Genomic DNA, 19323 nt, shown 5'->3' on the forward strand with positions numbered 1-19323 from the left:
GGCAAAAGGAAGTGGGGCCGACCAAGGGCAAGATGGATGGATGATATTCTAGAGGTGACGGACTCGACCTTGGGGGAGCTGGGGGGTGTTGACGACCGACAGGAAGCTCTGGCGTGGGCTGGTCCATGAAGTCATGAACAGTTGGAAGCGACTGAACGAATAAACAACAAAAGTTAGTTATAGCTTTGAGTAACTTCAGATCATTTTGTATTGAATAAAAAGATAAGTGTCTTCCTTCAATCAGTCTCAACCCTTGCAGACTGCACATACACATCCTTGTTGTTTTCTTGGCAACAATATGGAAGTAGTTTGCCATTGTCATCTTCTAGAACATTTTTGATTTCCCAGTCTAGCCTGCCTTGCTGTGCTTAATGTTGTCCTCCCATGCAAGTACTGCCCAGGTCCAAGCCCTACTATTTTCAGGTTCAATTAAGTCAGCTAGTGCTGACATGTACAGTATTGTGATTATACGTTTCATGTTGTCTACAAACGAAGCTCCTCAATAGTTATGTAACAGATACAGATGATAGAGTGGGGTGACAATTTGAGGAACAACTTAGTCTACCTCACCCAGATCAGCTGCTTTACCAGTAAGGCCCAATAAAGAACACAGATTAATGTCATTCGCTTAACTGAGTGGGAGTGCAGCATTCAGCTTTTCTTAGTAAAATAATGAGTCTCAGTGATTTTTCAAAATAAAATAATGGAAGGAAAAAGGGCATCCAAAAAGAAAGGGAGAAAGAAGAGGGTCAGGCAGCTGTGTAAGTAGTGTTATATTCTGGGTAAACATCTATTTTTAATTTTTCAGCCCAAAGCTTTCAAATAAAAATAAAATTCCATTTTGTTTTTGGTAGTGAGGATTGGAAACGTCCTTTTTCAAGGAAAATAAACATAAGCCTACTGCCTCAAGCCGTAAGCTCTCATTTCACATTTGAGTTTCAGCACAGCACAGAATCGGTCTATACATAATATGCCATTCCATTCATAATAGCACAGGGTTAAGATCCACCAACATGCATTCCTGTTTCACTGGATAAGAACATTGGCTCCCAGTTGCTGCATTCTTCTCTCACTCTGATAAACCAATGCCATGCTTTCCCTTATTTAGTCAGAGACATCTCTGCTGACTCCAGGGCTTTCAATGCGTCATTTACACCATGCTCCACCCGTGTCTCCCAAGGAGACTCCCATTGCTGTCCATGTCATGGAGATGTGAAATGCTGAGCACACTGGAGATATAAGTTGACAGTGCTTAGGGGTGTGATTGGCCAGAAGTGCCCAAGGAAGTGATACTAAAGCTCCAAGGCAAGTCTGAGCAGCTCCATTATTTTAAGGGAGAGCCCAGTGCGCTCTGTGACACATGGCACACGAATGCAGAGAAGAATCACTCCACTTAGCCCTTTAGAAGCAGGACAATAAAAGAGACAAAACAGAAAGCATGCAAACTCTGCAGAGCTAAGGTTTCAATAAGTCTGCTTTTGTTTCCTGAAGAGCAGAAAGCAGTAGGTGCTCGGCTGTACAGTGAAATGGCTTGTACTTGATGGTTCCAAAAGGAAAATCTCTGGCAATTTTTGTTTTTATTTCCTTAATGGGTTTTTTTTAACAGAAAGAAAGGTAGAAGACCCAATGGGATAATGTGGAAGGTTATAGTTACAAATGGAAAAAGAGATCATAAGTAAGCAAGTAAGCCGCACTGAACATACAGTGGGACATACTCCCAGTTAAATGTCAATGAATTTGCAGTGTTGTTCTGAAAAACAGCGCTACACTTATAAAACCTGTAGACTGTTATGGAGGCTGGAGTCCCACTACTAAAAAAAAAAAAAGAAGAAGAAACGGGAGTTTCCATCTCCCCTTCAGAGCGGCAGATTCTTTTCTGTATCCTTAAACAGAGATCTGAACTACTGTATGATCTTTTTCATGCCCTCTGAGAAACCAGACAAGTGCATGCTAAATCTGTTACATCTGTATAGGGTTTTTTTTAAATAAATAAAGCAATTATTTCAAGCAGCCTTATCTGAGCCAATGCCCTCCAAGTCTGTTTATGTATGTGTGCCTTTGAGTCTTTGTTGAATCCTGGCAACTGCCTGGACAAATCCCTGCAGTTTTCTTAGCAAGGTTTCAGAAGTGGTTTGCCGTTGCCTCCTTCTTAGAGCTGAGAGAAAGTGACTGGTCCAAGGTCACCCAGCTGGCTTTGTGCCCAAGGCGGAACTGGAACTCAGGGTCTCCCGGTTTCTAGCCTGATGCCTTAACCACTACACCAAACTTGGCCCTCCAAGTCTAAAATACTTAACATCATCAACCAACATTGTGGCTATAGTTCAACCCATCTGGAAGACACATGATAGAAGAAAGCTTTTTATTATTATTAGTAGTAGTAGTAGTAGTATTGCTTTTCGATTATGCAAATATATGTCACAAGAGACCTCAGCTTAGAAGGCGCCTTAGCTCCTGTGTAACTATGAAAAAGAAAACCCAACTGTTCAAAGGAGACACCAATGTTTAATGAGAGTGCACACTGAAACTGATTAATACTCAAAAGAAGCATGTTGCTTACATATATAGGGATGCATTTTAGTTGCTAAGATTTTTATTGCATCCTCATCCTCTTTCTCAGCATCTTGCTGTGGTTGTATATCTTTTTAAAATTATTTGATTGATCAGTACTGATTTTAGTACTAACTAGTTTGATGTAGCGGTTAAGATGTTAAAGTAGAAACTAGGAGACTATGAGTTCTAGTCCTCTTAGGGTTGAAAGCCGGCTGCGTGACTTTGAGCCAGTCACTCTCTCTCAGCCCAACCCATCTCACAGGACTGTTATTGTAGGAAAAATAGGACATGGGTTATGTTTGCCACCTTGAGTTGTACAACATAAAGGTGGGATATAAATATAATAGTTTATTCCAAAATGCCTTTAGTAGGCGTTTTGTTTTTATTCCATAAGACAGTTGGTGTTTTAAGAAAACAAAAGAGGCCTCCAGAGGGAGAGTCAAAATCTGCAAGATAGCAACCATGATGTAGCAATCCAAGCCCTACCTCTTTTATGTATGCCTGCCATCTTGCAGATTTTGACCTCCACTTTTGATGCCAATGCTTTTGACTACATTTACAGGGAAGATGCCTGGTATTTAAACTCAGAACCAATCAAGTGTCAATTTAGTTTAGTTTCTATTCCCAAAGAGAGCAACTAAATCAGTCTGGAAAGCCCTCCAACTGCATAGCATTTGCTTGCTTGTTTGCAACCATAGTAACTGAGAAGACAGTAAAATTTAATACAGCTCTATCATCCATATTTTTTCTAATTCCACTTTAAACCAATTTAAATTGGTAGTCTTCTCTACCCATGTGCTAAATGGCATGGTTCATTCCTGGAACCTTCTAGGAACAGATTATGCAGTTTTGTACATCCATAGCTTTCACTATATCTTGCTTTAATGAGTTCCAAATGCTGAGTGAATTACAAATCCCAGCTTTCTTAGATTAATGCATGTTCTAATATTACCAAACAAAAGTAGTTACACATCATTCATTATTTTATACAGCTGTAACATACTCCCTCTAACTTTTGTTAACATTGCTCCACAGCTTTATCATTCTGGTTCTTTTCTGACTCTTCTTCAGTTCTAAAATATATTTTTTATGGCACAGTGACCAGAACCATATACAGCATTCCAACAGTGGTTGCATCATGAATTTATATTGTACTGCAGTTTTATTTTCAATTCCTTTCCTCATGATCAACATAAAGGCATTTGTATTTCACAACAAGCATATACTGGGTCAACATTTTCATCAAACAATAAACCACAAACCTAAGATCCATATTCTCAGCAGCAGCAGCAGTTCAGATCCCTATTAATGCATGGGTAAAACCAGAATTTTCCACTTTCTATTTTTTTACATTGAATGACTTTTTCTATTTCTATGCTTATTTCCCAAGCTTGGAGAGAGAGTCTTTTGATGCTCTCTAGCCAGCTCTTTCTGTTTTAAGCACTCTGAATGATTTGGTGTCATTAGCCAGCTTGATAACTTCGCTGCTCACTCCTAAACATGTATGAAAAAAATGAACAAAGACCTGATCTTTTGAATATAAGGAGTATCTCTGCAATGCCTCAAGCAGCTACATTTGTGCAAGACCTATGGAGAAAGAAAATGGTTCTATGTATCTCTTTCCTCTTGCTCAAATGTTTCCTTAATAGGGAATTAAGTCCAAGCCATGCTAACAGAGAGAAGCATTCCAATCCCTGATGTAAACCACTCAGAGTTCCCCCTTTGATTTGAAGTGTAAATAGTGCCTTTTATAAAAGAGCCTTTTATAAATGGCCCAGTGACACTCCAACACCATTATTCATAGCCTTGTAGCTGTTCTTCTTGCCCAAAAGAAAGCACATGGAAATAATTCACAACAGCAGAGCATCCCCTGTAATAGTATGGATGCAATTTTGCTCTTTCCACAAATGTGCTCAACTCTTAAGTATTTTTTAATCTCACACCATCTTTACATTATGGTGTTGTTTCAACACAGACCTATACGAAGCCCATATAAAGCAGGCACTGGAGGCCCAATTTCAAGAACAAAAAACAGGTGGGGCAAAGACATCTTCCTGTGGTTCTCTTCAGATGGGTCTTCTGTAATAGAAGAATTTTTCTGCTTATAAAGCTAGATTTGTTTTGTTTGATCAATACATAAAAACTGACAATCACTTTTTATTTAAGTAAACTATGTTGTGTGTTAGAAACACAGACTCTATGCCAATGCTGTAAATATGAAACCATGGGGTAGGGAGTGGGGGAGAATATTTTGCATAAATCTCTTTTAAACTGCTGGTCCAGGCAGCCCAATATGTCTGTGGTTTCACTGAGTTGTCGCACCAATCTGCCCAAACTCTTTCACATGCTTGTTCCTGCAGTTGTTTTCACAAAAGAGGCCTGGGATGTGCTACTTAATAAACGGGATTTGCCACCAATGTTGCAGCCCCAGGAGCTGACCATGAGACATGCAATGCCATCTGTATGGTCCAGTTGATCTCTCTGCAAATACATTGACTCCTGTAGTAGTTGAACAATCCATGTGTTGGATTTAAACCAGGTATGGATTAAAAAGAATTCTACTGTATTATGGATTCTGCTGAGAACAAATTTGGAAGTTCTATCCTTAGCAGATCCATGGTGAAATTAGAGCTAGTAGAAATGAAGTTGCCATTTTATTGTCTTAGTTGGTTTTTAATGGTATGTATGGTTTTCTGTTGTGTTTATTACCTGATTTCTTTTTAGAATGCTGCCCAGAGACACACTGTCCCAGCTGAGCAGCCATATAAATGTTCCAAATAAAGACATTTGTTCTTCCCCAGAAAAACATATAGGTGTAGATAGAGACTATACTTGCTTTAGAATACGAAGTGGCTATGAGGTCTCTTCTATTTTTCTTTAACCATTAAGATGTTTTGGCGTATTTAAAACTGTGCCAGCCCTTTGCAAACTATAGGCATCTTCCATAGCCCATGTTGGATCAACCATGTGATCATTCAATATTGTGTTCTCACGGCTACTCCAAGAATTCCCAGGGAAGTGGGGACAGCCCCACTGGATGTAAATTAAGCTCTTTAAAGTTAAAGATGGAAGAGAACCTTGCCCACACCATACATTTTTTAAAAATGTAAATGTGATCCCATCATACCTTTATCTGATTGAGGGGATATTTCTGCAGATCTGTTTAAAAAATCCTTAGAAAAATACACCAAAGCAAAATTCTGCTCTCAAACGTGAACAGATAAAGAAAGCAGGCCTAACATTAAGGTAGATAACATGGCTAAATACAATGTTAGTAATTAATGATAGGTAAGTGCCTACCTAACAAACACTAAATGTGTTTTAACCATATTCAAATTTATCTCAGAGAAGGCTATCCTTGAATACTTGTTCTATATGAAATTGTTCATATCTATATCTTTTTGATAGGTCAATGGGCTGTTCTTCAATTTAAAAATTGTTATATGATATTTAATGTGATTGCATACTTTGTAGTTGTTTGCTCTTTAATATCTCGACTTATTAACTCATTTTCTTTTGCTTTGCAGTGTTGATCCTGCTTCCTTTTACATGTTATATATAATATACAGTACAATACTGGTGCCATCTGTCCCTTGGAGGCATATCACTATGATACTGTAATTGGTGTACAAATGTCTTACTTCTGTGAAAAAACTGTTCCTCTGCTGGGACCAGCACTAAACATAAAAACTGCCTTCCTGGAATAGAATAAGATCCACCTAGATCAAAAATACTTAGCTGAAGCCCCAGTGCTGCCTGCAGCCCCCACGCCCCAAGTCGTACATATAACTTGGGGGTCCACTTTAATTTTAATGTAAAAGAAAGCAGAAAGCATTAAAATACAGCTCACAATCATATTAACAGTATTGAACTAGTTTAATTTACAGTAATTTTACTCAAATGCAAATCAATTTAAATTTCAGTTTTGTCATAGTATCCCCCACCCTTCTTCCTTGTTCTGTCTTTCTACAGTATATAAATCCCTAGTTAATCCCAAGCATATTTGGTCTGTGATCATGGTGGGATAGATATACCCACTGATCAAAAGGAGTTGACTCCTGTTAAATTTGAGTAGTACTGCCATTGCATTCTGTTCTAATGGCTGAAAGCTACTTACTTGAGCCTGTAGAGAGGTAGACATTAAAATGCCTAAGCCCTCACAAGGTCTCCCTTGATGTCATCCAGGCATAATTTTTGATATGGTTGCCTTAAACCCTTCTAAGGACAATTCACCTGCTACCATGTTTCTGTTCTGTTCTGTCCTTGCCTAGTTCTTGAAATGTGGAGCCTGGCATTCCCCTTAAAGGGCAAATGAACCACTGGCTTTAAAGGACTTGGACACTTCTGATTTTAACATCATTCTGACTTTAACAGCCACCATCCATAGTCCTTTGAAATCTTACAAGCGGGCCTAAAATCTTTATAGTCTTCTGAACTGCTGATCCCCATAAATGGTGGTAGAACATAAACTTCAGTTTCAGCCCCTGACATATCCTATTAAAGGATTGCAATAACTGTTGAAAAAGATTCACTAACCAGTGAACCAGACAATACAGTTCCAGAAACATTTATGTCAATTTCAAAGCTCAAGTTACATCAACTAATATAAAAACAACATGATTTATATCAATTTGAAAAATAAACCAAATAGACTAGATTTCTCTAAAAACTTGCATCTTTTTTATTTATTTTATTAGATTTAGGTACCACCTGACTCCAAAATGACTCTGGGAGGCTCACAATTTAAAACAAGCAACAGTATAAAAAATACACAATACAATATAAATAAACAAGATGGAATTCATCCGAACAATGCACTATCAATATTAAAACATGTCTAACAAGGTGGCCAAATCCACCCTACCCCAAGGCCTTGGAGAAGAGCCAGTTTTTCTGGCACAGTATCAGAGTAGGAACCACATGAATCTCTGGAAGGATCTCATTCCAGAAGGCAGGCATTGTGACACATGCTTTCTGGGTCCTAATAGATGGCATTGTTTAATCCAGGGATGCACCAACTCTGCCAGCTCTTACTGGATGGGAAGAAAGCATGGGAGACAGGCTGTCACTTAAATAACTTGACCCTAGCCATGTTGGTCTTTATAGGTGATAACCAGCACCATGAATTGCATCTGCAAGCCTCCAGATCCAGGAAGGAGCGCAACTGGCGCACAGGATGAAGCTGTGCAAAGGACTTCTTGCCCACAGCTGCCACCTACTTTTCAGGCAGGAGCTGTGAATTCAAGAAGACCCCAGATTGTGCACCAATCTTGAATGGGGAAGTGCAACCCCATCCACGATTAAAGACGGAAAATCCCCAGATCTGGAGGACTGTAATAACCACAGCCACTCAATCTTGCTAGGATTAAGTCAAAGATGGTTTTTCTCCATCCAGACCTGCCCATGCTGGCTAGGGAATTCTGGAGTTGAAGTCTACACATCTTAAAGTTGCCAAGGTTGAGAAACACTGATATAGACTGATGCTGTGAAGATTACAATTGCATACCAGTGTTTAGTTTTATTTTATTTTATTTGAAACAAATCTGGAAAGATCTTTGCTTAAAACACTGGAAAAATGCTGCCAGTCAGATGGAACAATAAGGAGTCAGATTTGCCATGGCTGAAAATAAATAATTTGAAATGTTGGCTTGTTTTCCCCAAAAGCCTGTTCCTCTATATTAAACACTTTTTGAGCTGGATACAGGCAGCAATGGCATAAAGCCAAGTTATAATACAAATCATACAAATTCTCCTTCATTATCTTTGCAAAGTTCTCTATCACTACTTATGGGAGACATATTAAACATTCTGGATGCAAAAAGTTTTCTCTCCTAGGTGTAAATATTTAATTTCTGAGAATTTTATATTTGCTGAAGATCTCTAAGTTGGAGCCACTACAGGTGGAAGTTCATTTTAATGAGTATTTTAGGCTTGATCAACTATTGCAAATAAAATTCAGTTAAAAAGGGGAGCTGGGTGGTGGTTTCTACTTCACAGCTACACAAAAATTCCAAGTTCATGGTCCTTACCTAGAAGCTGCAATCTCAGATTTCTGTCTGGCGATGGCTGCTGCTCTCTGAGCGCCTTCTATGCTCCGGTCCACTTTCTGCCTTATCTTCGCACTTTTTAGAGGTATCACCCGCTTCTTCATGCCTTTGATCAGTATGTTCATGCGGTATTTTCCTTCTTCCTTCTTCCCATCAGGCAACGTGGTACAACCATATCCATGCCGCACATTATCCAGCCACTCACCCTCATACTTGAGCCCACTCGATCTCTCACTTATGCCAAACCCTGAACGCTTGTCGTTCTTCCACTCCCCCATGTAGGATTCTGTGGTGGTGGCATCAATATCAGCATCAAAAGGTGGGAAGTCCTCCCCTTCCACTCCTTCTCCAAGGCTGGCAGTAGAGGTAGCATCACTACCTGTAGAGCTCATGCCACTCTCGCTCTTAAGGAAGCTGAGTCGGCTCCTTTGGCTGGACAAAGAGGTCTTGGAGTCAGATTTCTTCAGTTTCCCAAACAAGGAGCTCCGTCTGAAGAGTCCCCCCTTCTTTAATTTGCCAGCATCAGCATCTGCATACAAGCTGAGAGCAAAGCCACCCCGGGTTATGGTAGGTGTCATGGGAACATGTTCCTGGTTTGCTGATGGCAAATCATGTTGTAGCAGTGTGCCATTGCTGTGCTCGCTACGCAGGGACGTAAGGGAGGTTCTTAGAGGGTTGCGGACTACAGCTGCAATACCATATGGGACACTTTGCCGGACGCCATAACCATGGCGCATGCCATTGGTGAACTGGCCTTGATAGGTACCTAGAATCAAAAGCAAGAACTAAGTCTAATACACCAAATTTCTCTGGGAATGCATATGAAATCATAGTTATTCAGGCAGCCATCTTCTCCGTCTTCTCATACAATGGTTCCTTATGGCAGGATAACAAGAAGAGAGCTGTACCTTCTTCCCAATCAGCAAATACAACTTTTCCATCCCCTTTGAGATTAAAGCTAGCATCTGTACACTGCTTCTGCTGAGGGTGATATTCACTGGTGGCATACATAAAAGCACATCACTCATCAGGGAAAGGTTTGCAAGTCTGGGAGGCAGGTGATGATTGTCCTAATCTTCTGCTATTTTTTAAAGAATGTAAGCATAAACAGATCATCTCTGATTTTGGTGTCCTATTAAGCAATGAGATTGTCTAACTAGATCTTCAATATTAAAAATAAACAATACTTCTCCAACTCAACAGGCTTACTCTCTGACATGGCAAATACGGGTAATGGGGAGAATAGAGTGTATTGGCAATTCTCTTCATATGTGTACATTTGTTCAAGCATGGACCCTAGGACTAAAACAGAGTTGTATCCAACTTAGATAATTTGTTTCTAAAGCCCAGAAAAAAGGGAATTAATCCTGAAATATCAATACTGAACATTAACTGAAATCATCTCAAAGTAAAGTAATATTTTACCATGGACAGATATCAGAAAATTCAGACTGCTCCAGCCATATTATTCTATCAGTAAAAGAGAAACGAATAGGCTATATCATATGATCTATGTATATCTATCTATCCATCCATCCATCCATCCATCCATCCATCCATCCATACACACACACACACACACACACACACAAACACAATATGATTTGCTCTTTATTTGCAATATTACATGGAAGGATAGGGAAAAGTTGGAGGTCTTTGGTCATCAGTTCATTGGTTTGCTCTCTAAATCCAAGTAATGAATTTTACCAGCTTCATCACATGTGATTCTGGTGTGTTCATCACAAGTTCATTTCTGATGTCACAGAGAAAACAGTGCTGGCTCCAAGAGAATGTCCACTTATTGTTTCCACATATGGCCAGCTAGAGCTTTTAGGAAGCCCACAAGTAGAACATTAAGGTAGCATCTATTGTATGCTACCCAAAACTAATATTCAGAAACATGGTGCTGTCTCTGAACCTAAAGTTTCCATTTACCTATGGCAGCTAATGTCTAATCCATCACCATGTGTGGGGTGGTAAATTCCACAATTTAAGTAAACATTAGTGAGTAGAAAACATAGGGGAAGCATGGGGAGATGGGGACCATGGAGAGCAACCTTCTCAGTTTGTGAAGTTCCAGGAGTCAAGTTCAAGAAGATGGCTCAGTGCATTGCCACCCAGATTGCAGAATGAGCTTTGTATTTCTGGAGCAACAGATACATCTTGAGCATGGTGGAGGACAATTGTCTCACAGTACTACTCACCAATTTTGATATGCTCTACAGTATATCCAAGGAACTTTTCAAGTAAGATGAAGACTAGTTGACTAGACTAGACTAGTTGTCTATTTCTTTTTTCATGCCTCTGTCTATGCAAGACAAGGCTGGGAGCCAGTTCCTACCACATTACACCTAATGGACAAACGCACTATATGAAGAGCTATGCAAGGAACCCAGCTCTTTACTTTGTCCTGCACAGATAAGCAAGGGCAACGGGCAGGCATTTAATCATGAAATGGTGTCTCCCTCCCATAAACCCTTCTCCTGACATAATCTGACCCACCTAGCTAAGTGGTGCTGGATCTAGCCCTTAGAACAAATTCAGTTCTTCATCACTACTGTATATTTAGAACAAATTTACTCTCTAAGGACATATACACATTTAAACTTCCTATTCTATCCTCATGCCAGCTTGACCAAAGCCTGTCTAGACTGAGACACTTTGGAAACAGGTTGCAAGATATTCCGGACAGAATATGAGTCACAGTGTCCTTCCATTAGACAATTCCCCTGCTGCTGTGCCTTCCTACCTTTCTCTTCCAGGAAAATGATTGCCCTCCTTCCTGTGGGTGGGTTTTCCTAGATATATATACTTTTAATGTGTGTATAGGTGTTTGGGTGTGAGTGTTTATGGGTGTGGTTGTGTGTGCGTGTATACACACACACACATATACTGTATATACACAATCACACATATTCACACACATTAAATTGAAATAATATAAACAAACATAAAACATCAAAATGCACATAAGAGACAAAAAACTGCTTTAAAATTACCTTCTTTGCACCTTGTTCCATTATAATGGTTTCTCTACCTCCCTTTACTAGCACTGCTAAAATAGCATATTGGTTAAGGTTTCTGTTTAGTAGAGAGAAGGTTGCTGGTCCAAAACTTGGCAGATTTCTTAAGATTATTGTTTTTATTTTATATTAATTATTATTTTTCTTTTCTTGTGCAGCTAGTTTTCCCCTTGGGCCTTTTTTAAAAAAAAATAAGTCCAGGGGAAAACTAGCTGCTCAAAATATATGTAATTAAAAATATTCTGCTGACTTTTAAATCAGCAACTTTCTTTAAGTTTAGCAAAGATCTTAACCACTGTACTATTTCAGCAACAGAGGAAAATGGAGATACAGAATTGCAAGCATTAGTTCCGTTGAAAGAGCCACTCTGCTGCAAAGTAGTCAATAAATAGCTGAATTTATCTGCAACCAAGTGAAGTGCTCTAGCTCGAATGAACCGGAGAATTCAAGGGAACAAAACATGGGAAAGAGTACCTTGGAAGTGGAGCAGAGAAACATGCCCTGAAGTTAATTTGAAAGTGAATGGGGGATTAATAGAGGGCAACATCATCCATTTCTGCCCTCCAGAAACAGTTGCTTTTCTGTTCTGGTGACAGGGCAACCAGACAGTGCAGATAAGCCCTATGAGTCTAGTCCTATATACAGTAAGCAAAAACACACAATTTCTATATACAAATTAGCTGATTCAGAGAACCCCCAAAGCTTGCAGAAGTATGAAACACCTTTTAAACAAGTAATGGAGGGGGGGGCAGGGCAGAACAACCAAATTTAATCCCATTATTTGCAAAAGTTTTCCACATTTGAATAGGGCAACACTGGCTCGCTCTATCTATCTATCTATCTATCTATCTATCTATCTATCTATCTATCTATCTATCTATCTAACTATCTATCATCCTGGGTGACAGCACTCCATGCTACATCATTCTTTTGTTGTGTATATTCTTAGTTGAAAACTATTTAATGTAACAAAACCCTTATTTTCCATAGTGAATTTGAACTTTTCACAGAAACAGGTTGGTCCATTTCCCACCAATTAGCACAGAACATTAATTTTCCTCACATCAGAGATTCTATCTTGCTTCATTGTCCACCTTTTGTTGACATGGTTACCTCAGCAACAAACAACATTACTCCCCCCCCCTGAAACTTTTATTCTATCCCTCACACACTGTTTCAAATTCCATTCCAAAATTAGTAAACTACCCTCCCCTACTCTCCATTCAACTTGGGTATCCTGGGATGAAATATGCTAAAGAAATACAAATATTTATTCCCAGTAAAGAGACAGTAGCTCCCCCAAGGATTTGCGTTCTCATAGGCAAAGGGCCAAGAACACATGAAGAATTTTTATAGACTCTGACCTCCATAGCTCACCAATGAGGTCTATCATGTCAACAAAAGACAATAATCCTTAAAGATGCTAAAACAACAACAACAACAAGTAGGAAGACAAGGAAGAACCCAGAAAGAAATACACAAAATATAATGGGCAAGACACTGGAATGAACTAGAATAGTGTGTAAACCTAGTGAGCATCTCATAGACAAGACTAAGCTGAATGAAACAATGGCTTGATCAGCTTCTTCCATCTTAATTTTCACTGCCTTCCATTATGCTATAATATTAAGATAAGCCCCAGAAGGAGACACCATAAAAATTCCTCACAAGTTTTTTTTCCTTCTCTGATATGTGTAGATTTAACATTTAAGCTAAACTGCAAATGAATGCTATAACTCTTGTTAAAAGGTTAATGTACAAAAAAAATGAGAAGAGGGCAAGGAAGTTAGGTCAGAGGTAATTATTTGGTCAAGTAAAAGAAAATGGAAATGGAAATACTGAAATGTCAGCTGGGATTTTTTAAAGGAGAAAAAGGAAATAGAGTTGGGAAACAGTTCTGAAGAATAGATATAGAATTATATCATAAAGCTGAATTTAATATTACTATAGGGTGTGAGCAGGGAGGGAAGTCAGCTTCTAAAGAACAAAAAAGGATAAAGGATTCTTTTCCTACCTTCTCCCATCAAATATGACTTAAATAGGAACTTCAAAGTTCCTATTCCAGGGTGTATCCTGAATAGAAACATTAATAGAGATTGTTTAAAGTTCCCATTTCTTTCTCTCTCTTTCTCTCTCTCTCTCTCTCTCTCTCTGTGTATGAGTGTGTGTGTGTGTGTGCATGTACATGCATGCACAAAGATGTATATATAAGTAGTTTTTCAATATTCAAGAATGGAGAATTGTTTAATTCAGTTTTCCCCAGTGCATTCCAGATATAGTGGTACTTCTGAAATTCTGGTGTCAATAGACCTGGACTGAACCACGTTTTGGAGGACTACAAGACATATTAGATGCCTTTAGGTTTCCTATTGGGTGGAGACACTCTTCTACTCATGACCTGTTACTGTAACATCCTCTTTTCCAAAGATGGGTGTAAAGCAACATCCAAAGGCAGCATCCAAATCTCTTTTGAGCGATTGGGCGCGGAGGTGGTCTTGGTGGATCACAAGCTGAATATGAGCCTTCAGGGTGACACAAGTTTTTTTGAAAAAGCAAATTCAGTCATAGCCTTCCTCAAAAGAAATACAATGTCCAGATCAAGTGAAATGTGCTTCTTCTCTACTCTGCATTGGTAAGACCACACACAGAATCCAGTTCTGGCCCCATATTATTTTACGAAGGACTGTAACCAACAGAAGCAGGTCAGGGAGAGCAATCAAGATGGTAAGGGGCCTGGAAGGAAAAAAAATTATGAGAAACATGGAGATTTGGGGTATGTTTAAGAGAACATACTGGGAAGACTTGATAACTATCTAAGTATCCAAATGGCTGTCATAGAGCAGCATTGTTCAGAGATGTTCCAGAAAACAGGTCAAGAAACAGTGGGTTTAAATTACGAAGAAGTAGATTTTGGGTAGACATCAGGGGGAAAAATCCTAAAGCTAAGAGCTATTTAACAATGGAACAGACTGTCTTAGGTGGTGATACTTTTGTTTGCAGGATGTGTTTAAACAGAGGCTGGATGGCCATCTATCGGGGATGCTGTAGTAAGAGATTCCTGCATTGGGCAGGAGGTTGGACTGGATAATCTCCAAAGTCCCTTCCAACCCTTAATTCTATTATTATATGCATCAGGCCTTCATGGAGGGGAACATTCCTAATTAGAAGCCCAACACACACAAAGAAAGGAATGGCAAATGTGTACAGTAAATCCTACACACTTGATGTCAGGGAATATCCAGAGGAGAAAGGGAGAGATCAGGAAGGTGCCTGCTATCAAGTCAGACCACTGGTCCAGCTTACTTAGCCTCGTATAGTACAAGCAGTAGCATGCCTCCTTTCCATTTGTAGATCCACCTTTCAGGATCCAATTCAAAGATGCTAACAAGTAGGCCTGGGACCAGCATGCATGTAGTACCTGGATTTGAATGGAGACTCTGTGGTCTTCCTGATGCTGTTGGACTACAGCTCTCATCACTCCTGATCCATTTTTTAGCATCTGGAGTGGGGGATAGTTAGGCACTTCATCCCATAGCTTTTTCCCTAGATTGTCTTACTAATTGAATTAATATGAATAATGAGCTCCTGTAAAATCTTTCTGCTGAATCCGTACCATATTATAATGCTATTTGAAGCCACAGTCTTTGACTGGGTTTACATACTGCATTATGGCGTGTTTCTGTTCATTATGATTTGTTGAATAAGCCACAACTGTCTTTGTCTACAGAATAAGCTAAGCCAAAACCAAACAAACTTGACCATGCTAAGCAGTAATGTAGTTTCCTTGGGTCTAATTCAACATTCTGGGTGGACCTACTATGATTTATTTATGGTTTAGTGTAACGTATGAAATCCAGTCATTGTGGAAGCTGTCTTACAATGCCATATAAAGACCTCTGGAAGAAATGTTTCCATATAAAAGAAAGATACTGATATTTGTACAACTAAAATTGTACATGTATAATGGGTAAACATTCAGAGGTTGGTACCTTTTTTTCAAAGGTAAGTTTATTAGTTTATTTAATGGCAAACTATGTATTAAAACATAAGAAATTGCCCTCCCAACTCTGTCTGAAAGGAACAGAAAAAGGAATGATTTGTAGCTGTAGAATAGAAAATAACTTTATGACAGAAAATGCAACTGAAGCACTCATGTGTGAAGACAAGCACACTCATAATCAGATCTAGACAAGATTTGTCTAAAGTATAAAGCATACAAATTTTCTTGTTCTTCCTAATGACACCCAGGAACATCCTGCAGATTGCAACCAACTGTGCAGTAAACTCATGTTCTGATTTCTTGGTGGCACAGCAGGGACATACCTTACTAATGCAATCTCCATCACAAATAACCCATGCCTTGAAAATGTTTAATGGAGGTATTGACATAATTTGACACCATTCAGCCTATTGTGAATGTCAGTAATATTATAAGAAGTCTCTCCAAGATTTTTTCAGTCACCAATAATGTAGTCCTATATGTATTCCATATAAGTCAGTCTCATGAAATTCAGTAGCACTTACTGCTAGATGAGTATGTATAAGATTACAATCTATCTAATCCCAGCTATCACACATACCTTCAGATAAGAACAAAAGTTATTCATCTTTTACTTAGAAACCAATTTCTCTGTTTTCAATGGAAAATTAACATAACCTGCTCACCCCAGTAATATCTACATATCAAAGTCAAACAAGCCTTGAATCTCAGGTAAATTTACATGGGAAAAATGTACCAATAAGATTTTTTTGACACCTGCTGGTGAAAAAAAAATATTTTTTTTCAGTTGTTTCTAATGGCTGAGCATTTATCCAAGCAGGGCCTCGTTCCTTCTCATTGCTTGTCTGTTTCTTTGTTTTTGTTTTTAATGCACCTCAACTCTCCACAGAATTATTTTGCTGGACACAACTAAGTACTGATGAATTATTTTCCTGAACACAAAAAAACTATTGGGTCCAATTGTTCATAATCCTTATCAGGCTATATACTGAATATCTTAAAATGCAAATAAATGTGTAAACTGTAAATTGCAGTTTAGTTTAGAATAGCTGAAAAAAACTCATTATTAAACAACCTTCTTCCTTATCAAGAATCTTGCACCAGATTATGAAATACACCCAACTGCTTGAAGTTTGCCTTCAACTTTCCAGAAAAGAAGTGCAAATACCTGTGGTTTCCTAATCAGCCAGTTATGTAATGGCATCATGTCTAGCCACAAATTGTTTAATCACAACATTGGGTTGATACAAGCCACGTCATGGCACTTCAAAGATTAGCTTGGACCAGTGCAAATTTTATAACTGTTTATGCACAGAAACATATTTGGAACATTTGGGTTTCATTAAGTTGTCCTCAAGGTTTCTGATTTTGTGGCAAAAGCTCCTCATCCCCCACCTCTGCTGGATAAGAGCTGCTGCCTACTTCTGGATACTTCATGAGTTGCATGGTGGATATTCAACCAATCAGCAAAGGCTGACCCATACTGTGGAATGAAGTCCATCCAATTAGCATCTGGCTGACGCATCCTGCACTGCAAAAGAAGGTGATCAGTGATGCAACTGGGATTTCAAAAGAGGAACTACTGGGAGTCAAACTGCTGATACCATTGTAATTATCTAGTAAAATACATGTAAGATGTAGATACATAGATTAATTCAGAAATGGTGATGGGAAAGCAAGATATCTCTGTGTGGGACATATATATATGACATATACATAAAATGCAGACAGTGTTTGCATATACACACACTTATATACAGAGGGAAAGTATGTGCATGTTCAGCTGCAATTTAATAAACAGGGCACACATCTGGAGAGATTAAATACTACATTCTACTCCAGGGCCTTAATGTCACCTGTTGTGTCAACTGTTCAGATTTATTTTCCCACAGGTCTGCAGCTTTGGGGCTCTTAGTCCACATAGCACATTGCCAGTGCCCCATCTGGGGAAGAACTGGCAGCCAACCACATTTTAGCCAGTCTTACCTCCATCAGCATAGGTCTCCGTCCCATATCCATCCTGCAGCCCGTTATTCCAGGTGCCTTCGTACTTCGCTCCATTACTGACGTTCTGCCTTACCCCATACCTTCCCTTGAAACCATGGGTCCATTCACCTTTGTAAAGCCATCGTCCTTTGGTTTCAATCCCTAAGCCATGTCGCTTTCCTTGAGACCAGTAGCCCTCATAGGTATTGCCACTGGGCCATGTGTACACCCCCACCACTTCAAAACCGTAGTTCCAAGAGCCGGAGTATTCGCCCTGACCCTTGGGGCCAGTGCAGATGCCGTGCCCGTGGGCTTTGCCCCCTTCCCAGCCCCCACAGTAGGCTCCTCCATCATCAAAGTCAAACCTTCCGCCACTCATGGTACACAGCCAAAGTCAGAAAGCCAGAGATGTCCACTCTTCTCTTTTGCTCTTCTTTTCCTTCCTCTCCTCTTCTTCACTCTTGCCTATTTAGTCAGATTATGGCTCCATTAATGAAAGTACGATAGCTTGATTTGACTGCTGCATAGCCAGCTCCGCTGAGCCACTTTCCCAGCCACTTTCCAAGTGCCCAAGAACAGGAAATTGCTGTGGGATAGAAGTCCCTGTTGCTGGAGGATCAGGGCCAGGGAACTTAGAAAGTTGTCCTGCTTGGTTCTATGGAACCAGTTACACAAGAAGGCATGGGGGCGTTAATTAGAGATATAAACTACTCACTGGTCTTGGAAACTAAGAGTGGGATTGAAATTCCCCCCCACCCGCACAGTTCTAGCCTTTACATCCTTTGGCTTCCTGCAAGCACCTTGATCAGACCCCGGGAAAGGATTGTAAATTTTTTTCTCAACTACAGTAGTTATATTGGCTTTATATCATTCTTGCAGTCTCCTCAAAAATGCCCCGATGATCCATTTCTTTACGAGCCCGTGCAGACCTACAGGGGCGCACTCTCTTGAACCTTCTCCCCGCGGCTGTACCTATCCCGCGTTCTCCTTCCCCGTTGCTTCTCCTTCCCTCGGTTACTATGCCCTCCGCGAGCTCCCGGCCCGGACGATGCCAGCCTCTTTACCGCCCCGTAGGATGTGCACGGCTCCGACCCTCCTCCAGAGCCTCTTCCTACTTTCCGCCTCCTCCTCCGCCAAAGAAAAGGTCAAAGCTGCCCTAACAAGGCCTTCGGCTCCCTAGAGCTGCTCCTAAAATAGACCCCCCTCGCCCAGCCCCCTTTCTAGGACCCTTTTATGGAGGAGAGAGGAACCACCCCTTCGGGGCCGGAATAAAAATTAATAATCCTCGAGAAGCGGGAGAGGCACCGAGAAGCAAGTGTGTGCTTTAAAAATAGCACCCTGGGAAGCGCTGGGAAGCACGGGGCGAGGGGGGCGGCGCAGGCGGGCGGAGGGGGTCGCCGTGGCTGCCCGGCTGCTTGCGCCGGAGTTTTCGGTGGGGTTGCGCGAGAAGCACCTTCTCCTAAGCACGAGGGTGGGGACAAGGAGAGCATGACTGGGTCTACGCATGTAGAGGTTAAGAGGCAGCGCTGGAAGGGGCGCAACAGGGCAATCAGGGCTTTGCGAGCGCGCGGCCCCGCAGGCAAAGCCGCCCCGGTTGAGCCTATTTTGATGGGCGGAGAAGGACCCAGGCTGGCTTCGGAAGATGCGGTCGTCGGTGGAGCCGGCCGGGCAGAAGCTTTCTTCAAAGTTTCCGGAGAAAGCGTGACCGTTTTTTGCT

At 40.4% G+C, this 19323-nt stretch overlaps 1 protein-coding gene across 2 annotated transcripts in view; it reads right to left on the reverse strand.

Annotated features, from left to right (window-relative positions):
* The window catches only part of JPH2 (junctophilin 2), a 76689-nt gene extending 57967 nt beyond the window's left edge, over positions 1–18722 (reverse strand). Inside the window, exons 1-2 of one of the 2 annotated variants that reach the window (XM_063297109.1) lie at positions 17607–18718; positions 8580–9363 (exon numbers count right to left, since the gene is read on the reverse strand). In XM_063297109.1, coding sequence (XP_063153179.1) covers positions 8580–9363; positions 17607–17985 — 1163 coding nt within the window. In that variant the 5' untranslated portion in view covers positions 17986–18718. Of the gene's footprint in view, positions 1–8579; positions 9364–17606 lie in introns of both variants that reach the window. The other variant, XR_010067533.1, reaches the window with a different exon arrangement.
* Positions 18723–19323: the final 601 nt, after the last annotated feature.

This window comes from Candoia aspera, chromosome 3 (genome assembly GCF_035149785.1).
Source record: "Candoia aspera isolate rCanAsp1 chromosome 3, rCanAsp1.hap2, whole genome shotgun sequence".
Classification (NCBI taxonomy): Eukaryota; Metazoa; Chordata; class Lepidosauria; order Squamata; family Boidae; genus Candoia; species Candoia aspera.